General features: G+C 43.3%; 1 protein-coding gene across 1 annotated transcript; it reads right to left on the bottom strand.

The window, feature by feature from the left end:
- Positions 1–336: 336 nt before the first annotated feature.
- LOC124113007 lies at positions 337–3815 on the bottom strand. Its single transcript, XM_046473229.2, has 2 exons — positions 3556–3815; positions 337–2731 (listed from the first exon to the last, which is right to left on the bottom strand). Exons 1-2 carry the CDS (start codon positions 3619–3621, stop codon positions 500–502), a joined length of 2298 nt encoding a protein of 765 aa, XP_046329185.2. The 5' UTR covers positions 3622–3815; the 3' UTR covers positions 337–499.
- Between the last annotated feature and the right edge of the window lie 3783 nt (positions 3816–7598).

Here is a 7598-nt window from a genome sequence, read left to right on the forward strand (position 1 = left end):
TACATTGTCTTTGGAATTCTGCAGTAGCCATACTGTATAGATACGCCACGTATTAATGTTGTAGTTTCTTTTGTTAATGTATATAAATTTAATGTCACCCATTTTTATCAGTTTATAATTTACAGATGGCTATAATGCCATGAATTTAAGCTCCGTAGTCGAATGACTTATCTCTGCCAATTCAGGGCTAGGACTGACATACAATAGTTATTCGGACATAATTTCCTGCTTAAACTGTCCTTAAACACCGTATGATGCCCGCGTACCGCGACAAAATGTCCTGGAGCTGTTTGAAACAAGACACAACTATTCCAAAACAGATACAGTGACACTTAAAACAGTTCATTGTTTTTATTTTCAACAACGACAACGTTTCACAATATGAAAATAATGTTTATATCATATATTGGGAGTAATTATAATGACTAGAACAATCTATTAAGATTAATAACAAGAATAGTACTTCGATTTGGATAATTGTAATTACAGATAATAATATTTACAAACAAACTAATAGAAACAATTTCAACATGACCATAAACACAATAAATAGAAGGATAACTGACATTGATTCAAAGTTCTCAAACTGTGGAGGATCGTGGAATACTTCCACCTCGTGACAGTCTTCAAACACAGACAGGGATGCTGATGAGTTCGAGCGATAGCTTGTAGTGGACATAACTTCAGAGCTGGAGCTATTTACGTCCGGCTCCAGGGTGACTGACGACACGTGACAAGGTGAGATACTGCAGCGCCCCCTGTATGCTGTGGTCACAGAGTGATAGCCGTCACCAGATAGTTCTGCATGGAGATGGGTGGACCTCTTGGACGTTATTACCCAGGACTGACTTTCATCACCAGATAGTTCATCATCTGCATCATATTGGGTGGACGGACAAGGAGACGAGCATCTTTGAAGGCGACATGTAGATATCGGGACGCCATGTTCGGATGGAGTATAGGAGTCTTCATTGCTGGTAGAAGATGAGGAGTGGTTTGGGTGTTTTTCATACACTGACTTGGATGCTGCATATATGTCCATACATGGGGAGGTGGCATTGCTTTCACTTGATACATGTATGTCAACCTTCGGGTTTGCTGGTGGGTTCACAGAGTCCCGTGGAGACGGTGTCCTGGATCTACATAGCATGCTGGTGGGCAGGACATTTTCAAGGTCACATCCCATCTTGTTACCGGAACACTCAGCTGCCCCGTTTCCCTTATCAAACACTGACATCTCAAGATTGGTCTGTATCCGACCATCAGACAACACAAATATTTCGAGATGATCATTGAAGATCTTGTCCACCATGAACGCCAAGTCCTCGGCGTTGATCCTGAGACTGATGTCTTCCACCATGCATCGCTTCACTGCTGGAACAAGGGCATCAGATCCTTCAAAGTCCGAGAGTACCATGAAGAGAAACCCTACACTGTGGATATCTGACTTCAAGCAGGATACGCCGCCATTACGAACCTCAGGGGCCAGGTATAGGTACCGATTGTCAGTGACTCTTCCAGAGATTTTTACCCCGTGTCCATATCTTGCTTGGCCAAAGTCACAATATTTGACTTTTGGAATGCCACTGGTGATGTCTAACAGAACATTATTTGCCTTGATATCGTTGAGGAGCACGCCAAGATTATGAATCTCCCGCAGCCCCTCAGCAAGTTGTCTGGCAATGTGGAGTAGACATATGGGTGCCAACCTGCCTTTCCTGTCCCACAGGTACCTCTCCAGGGTCAGGCCGTCCCCAACACATTCCATGAGAATACCATATGCTTCCCCCACGCCGCCATCACTCACTACCCCAAAACACGAAGGGACGTACCCGGTCCTTGAGAGAAACAACAACATTCTGGCTTCTTCAAAGATGGCATCAACCTGACTTTTACAGTCAAAGATTTCTTTCACCACAATGTTCTGTGTGTCTCCTTGGCTGTCGCTAAGTTTGGCCCGGATGACACGACCAAACGAACCTCTTCCCAGAACAACCGGTAATGCGCCATACTTCAGGGTATCCTTCTTAACCATTGAACTTGGAATTATTGGCGGATTGATTAATTTGTAGAGGGATGGAATTTCAAAGTCAAGTCCGAATAGAGTTTTAAAGAAGCTTGTGGGTGGAGTGTCTGCTGGGGATGAATCAAAGGAGCCCCGCTTCTCAAGAACATCCTCGGGAACATCCTCCTCTGTCAAAGAGAGACTGTTGTCTTTGTCCATGAGGGTCAAGGCCAGTTGGGTCCAACGACAACGAGGCTGCTGTCTTGGGCTTGGCTGTGGGGTCTGACAAAACTCCTCAAGACGGTGGTCTTCAATCTCAGTGTCCTGCAGGAACATTGCCATCTGTGTCCACTTGGATGTGGTGCCGCGTGCCACTGGTTCTTTCACGTCCTCGTGGAACATTTTGCTGATCAGACCTGCATTTGTAACAAGTACCCTCTCCGCAGCAACAACTTCCTGCCTCGCAGGGGTGCATTGTGCTGTGAAACCACTGCCATTTTCGACGTTGGCGTTGAGGATCGATGTTGTTGGAGTTTCCTCTGTATCATCCCGGGCATATTCTGCTGCAGCAGACTTCACCATCTCTCTGAACCTCGTGACAGTGTTGGGGCGGGGCCTCCCCTTCACTAGCGGGGTGCTACCAGTGTAGCAGATGGGCTTGTACTTGAGGGCACTAGACTTCCCCAGCGAGACTCGTCGCAATCCCAGGAATTCTAGTCTCTCCTCCTACAAATAAAATAAAACATGCATTTAGGGTAGGTAAAATACACCTTTCACCATAAACAAACTATTACAAAATATAGCATAAAAACTGACTCACTCGCTCCCCAAAGCAAAATGGATAAAATATCGTGTCATTTCATTATTCTGCTGCTGAATAAACATTATTGATGAAAAAAATAATATTTAAAAAATTATCGGAGTAGGGATCGTACTTCAGATCTCCTGCAGTGAACAGCTAACGAACATCTAAACTGCCGTGCAAAAGAAAGCATGCGCTTCAAAATTGGTGTTGACCAAAAGAATTACAAACGTTATCAAACCGTTAAACGGCTGAAAACAGTCACCGGAACAACTTCAGATCCAAAAACACACCGATGAAATCCGTATCAAATACATCGTCATCGAATACCCATTTCTTTTCATGTTCATCCACAATCTTTTGCCTGCAAGTTTAGTTTTTTTGGGGGGATACAGTGTTGTTCATTCATGAAAGAAAATAATAATGATCTTATATAGTTTTACTCGCACCCCCTTCTATGTTTCACTTTTGTATGTAACCTGTTCGTGATTCAGAAAATGATGGATAAATAATAGATGATGCGGTTCATACCTTGAAAAAGAAATCCAACAAAGACCACATAAACAAAAGTTTTTAATTAACTTAACATATATATTTTTTATTTAGTATAAGGGACTTAAGAGTGGTTGACAAATAAAATTAAAATTCTGGTTTGTCTGTACAGCCACATTCACTAAGTCAGTCGTCTTTGCCCACCCAAGGCAGTATTTCCAATCTTATTCAGAGAGTTGATATCATGATTACTTACTTTTGGTTTATGGAACCATTTAGGGCCACACCATTCCGGTGCTAAACGAATCTCTTCTCCGTGCATATTGAACAAAATCAGCGTTGGATTCACTAAATTCGCCTGCTTCTGAAGAGCGCGTCTTGACGGCAAATGCTTTGCAGCGACAATAGTGTGACGTCACAATGGTGTCCATGGTGTTCCAAAATGGTCGACTGCACTGGTATCATGGGATAATGTCAGGATAAAATATGAATCCGAAGTTAAAAGCTTCTCATTCTTTTAAAACAAAGAATAATTGAACAAGACGAATGAGTAAACGATGCTTCGCTAAGTTTGTCGTACATTCAATCAGAAAATAATGATGACGTCATCATTCTATGACGTCATATCATGAAAAGCAGCTGACAATCAGGGGAGAGAACTCGCAAAACTGTTTGACAGCTTCATCTGAATAATGGCAGAAATGCGACACGCTACAGTACATTACTACACGCCATTCTTTTTCAATGTATTATTTCAGGAGCAAACAGTTACCGTATGCGACGTAATAAGGGCCCAGGTCGCTCTTAAAATTAGAAATAGGGGGCTCTTATTAGAATTTTGGTGGAAACAAAACAGATTTGAAAGATCGTACATTTCGTGGTTTATGCTGACAGCCTGAATGATACAAAAGAAAAGTCTGTGCGTATTATACACAACCAACATATTTTTCCAGAATTGAATTGCCCGTAATTATGGGCGCATATAACACACGAGTGTGTATCATACACGAAAAAATATGTTTTGTGTACATTGATCAATCGGAAGCATCTTCCCGAGGCAAGACAGTTAACTGACTTTAAAAGTCCAGTTTCCACCCTTGCCGAGCTAGGTTGGAATTACTTGGTTCGTTCGTAGCGCCACCAGTGGCTATTACCAGTTATGTCCCTTCTCAGCCTCTCCTATGGACCAATCAGATTCCACTTCTCGTATCACTTGTGTTTGCTTCACACAAAATGGTGGCGCCCAGTCAGGACGATCTGATCGATAATAAAGATCTATATTGTGATAAAACGGGTCTTACATCGCGAAATGCATCAAATCACGTGAGCACCTTGATTAAAAACATGAAAAGATTTGGAAAATATCTGCTGACAACGAGTTGGCGGTGCACATGCTTTGCAAATCCTGCAATCGACCGAAATCTGCATGACAGTTTACGAACCGGATTTCGATTTCGGTGCGCGATTTTGATTGGACTATGCATAGACTCGTTAGCCCAGCCAAAATGTAACTCCATAATACCAGCCTAGTTCGGCAAGGGTGGAAACTGGACTTTTAAAGTCAGTTAACTCTCTTGCCCCTGGAAGATGAATCGGAAGAGGTGCCAATTGGGATTGTTCACCAGCCAATATATTAGCAAATATCGCCGTGGGAGCCTATTAGAGCGAGTCGCTTATTACGTCGAATACGGTACATGTCAAAATATGGGATATCCGCTAACATATGGCGGAAAATGGGGGGGGGGGGGACTCATGATTTCAGTAGCCAGCGAAAGACAAATAAATCACTACTGGTAATTTGTGAACTGACAGTCGGGTTTATGTCCACTGCCAAACAGGATTTTACAAACAAATGTAAGATCAGTTATTGTTACATCTTTATGATACTGATACGCATTTGTGGCTATGTTTTCGCTATTTAATTCATTGTGTAAACATTTCCTTGTATTTCAATATTTATGAGTTCCGATACCGAACCACGGCTTATAAACAATCTGCAGTTTACCTCTACGAAGGTATTTCCGTGTCGCGTTGTTGTGTTGTCATCATGGGGGTTGAGGGCAGAAGGGGGCATTCAAAAACGGTCTCCTGGCGTCCGTTTCGTTTCGTGTCCGGGACATAATTCAGAAACCGTTCAATATTTCGTCGTGACATTTTGTAATCTCAACAGGCAAGTGCCGAACAGCTCCAGCGGCACGTAAGAGGGGATACGGAGAGATCGACTCCCGCCTTGGTCGCCTGAAGTAACAGCTGCCGCAAGGATAGAAAACTCCCATACGGTTCCTTGATGCTGCCAGCCTTTGCTGAAGTTAAAGTTGATTTGAATTGGGACTTGACTTATTTTATGTTAAGATATACATCATGTATGTGAAACTGGTGTTATGTTGTCTTAAATGAACTATGATGAACTCAATACAAATGAAAGACGTTGAACCAAATGAACATAAGATACTTATGTATGATACTTATGATGCCACGTTGGTTGGTTTGTTGTTTTACCCCGCATTCAGCAATATCCCAGCTATTCTAGCCACGGGGGGGGGGGGGGCTATTCTAGTCACGAGTCCCCGGAATTCCATGTTAGTTTATGGGTGAGTGAGTGAGTTGAGTTTAACGCCGTTTTTAGCAATATTCCGTTTGCATCACGGCGTGTCATCTTAATGTGAGAAAAATGCCCGAGGTGAAGCAAGTCTCCGACGTTTACCACTTTAATTGGTGAAACCCACCAACAGGCGTTGTTAGTTTATGATTAATGATAGCATCAATATACACTCTTCCAAAAAAGAAACGCACAGGTAGTATGTAGTTCATTGAACCTGACTACACAAAAAATCCGATATACAAATTGGATATATGATATTGGAAAATGTTGATGGCCTGATATTCGACAAACGGTGCATCAAAACGCAGTCATTGTCGATTTGCAATGTCTCAAACGGCATTGTTTTCACACTTGTTAAAAAATGTCATGAAGGAAAATAGTAAAGCAAAATGCACGTGCAAGTTATGGCATTCGTAACTCGTGGTAGTGGCTATAAAAAGGCAAGCATAAGCCAATAATTTGTCATTCAATTGTCAACATTTTTCAAGTTCGAAAATGCCGTGACTCAGCGCTGCCGATCGGAACATCGCCGTAGGACGTATCCAAAGAGGGAATCGCAGTCTTCTGTTGCACGCCACTTCAACGTCCACCACAGCACCATTTGCCGCCTTTGGGACCGATACATGCAGTTGAAATCCACTGCAGGCCTTCCGAGAACCGGCCGACCAAGAGTTACCACCCCTGCACAGGATCGCTACATTCGACTGTTCCACTTATACGTCATCGCAATGCCACAGCTACGGAGACTGCAGGACGCATCTCTGGATCGGACCAGACTGTGTCAGGAAACATCTTCGCGAGGCTGGAGTCCGACCCAGAAGACCAGTTACCGTCCCTGTTTTGCAACAGATCCATCGACAGCGACGCTTGCGTTGGTGCTATACTTTACAGCCTTGGAATTTGAAAAAAACTGGAGACGAGTGTGGTTTGGCGATGAATCACGATTTCTTCTTCACCGGCGAGATGGAGACAACGTGTTTATCGTCGTCGAAATGAGCGTTTTGCCCCACATTGTGTACGTGAATTCGACAATTTCGGTGGCGGTAGTGTCATGGTGTTGGGGGCCATACCCTACACAACGAAATCTGACTTGGTTGTGGTTCAGGGAAAATTGACAGCAAATCGCTACATGAATCGAATTCTTCAACCTCACCTTCTTCCAATCATTGACCGCCAGAGAGACTGTTTCAACAGGACAACGCTCCACCGCACACAGCTCGTGTCACGGTAGACTACCGACATAATGCCAACATCAATGCCTTGCCCAGGCCGTCGAGATCTCCAGATCTAAACCCAATCGAACACCTCTAGGATGAACTCTATCGACGTGTACGTCAACGTCGGAACACGCTGCAGACACTCCCACAACTGGCCAACGCGTTTTTACACGCAGAATGGACAGACAGAATTCGTACACTTATCAAGTCATGCAGTGCCGAGGAGATGAGCCGTGATTGCTGCCCGGCGCGGTCACACGAGATACTGAGTTCAGCGCAACCTTGTGGCCTTATGTGACATGACAATGAACAGGTTTCAATGCCTTTGTACAACGACAACATGTGACTATCGAGCTCCAAAATTTCATATTTGTATCTATGATATTAAATTAAATATATCGACTTTAATAGGTACAATAAATTTACTAACAATCTACCTGTGCGTTTCCTTTTTTGAAGAGTGCATTTATATTCGTAATC

This window comes from Haliotis rufescens, unplaced genomic scaffold (genome assembly GCF_023055435.1).
Source record: "Haliotis rufescens isolate VD_foot unplaced genomic scaffold, xgHalRufe1.0.p SCAF_19, whole genome shotgun sequence".
NCBI classification, from domain to species: domain Eukaryota; kingdom Metazoa; phylum Mollusca; class Gastropoda; order Lepetellida; family Haliotidae; genus Haliotis; species Haliotis rufescens.

Bases quoted from the DNA above. Each gene is read 5' to 3' on its own strand.
- LOC124113007 (XM_046473229.2), bottom strand. From the start codon at position 3,621: ATGCACGGAGAAGAGATTCGTTTAGCACCGGAATGGTGTGGCCCTAAA. The intron at 2,732-3,555 runs GTAAGTAATCAT...TTTTATTTGTAG, and splicing joins AATGGTTCCATAAACCAAAA to GAGGAGAGACTAGAATTCCT.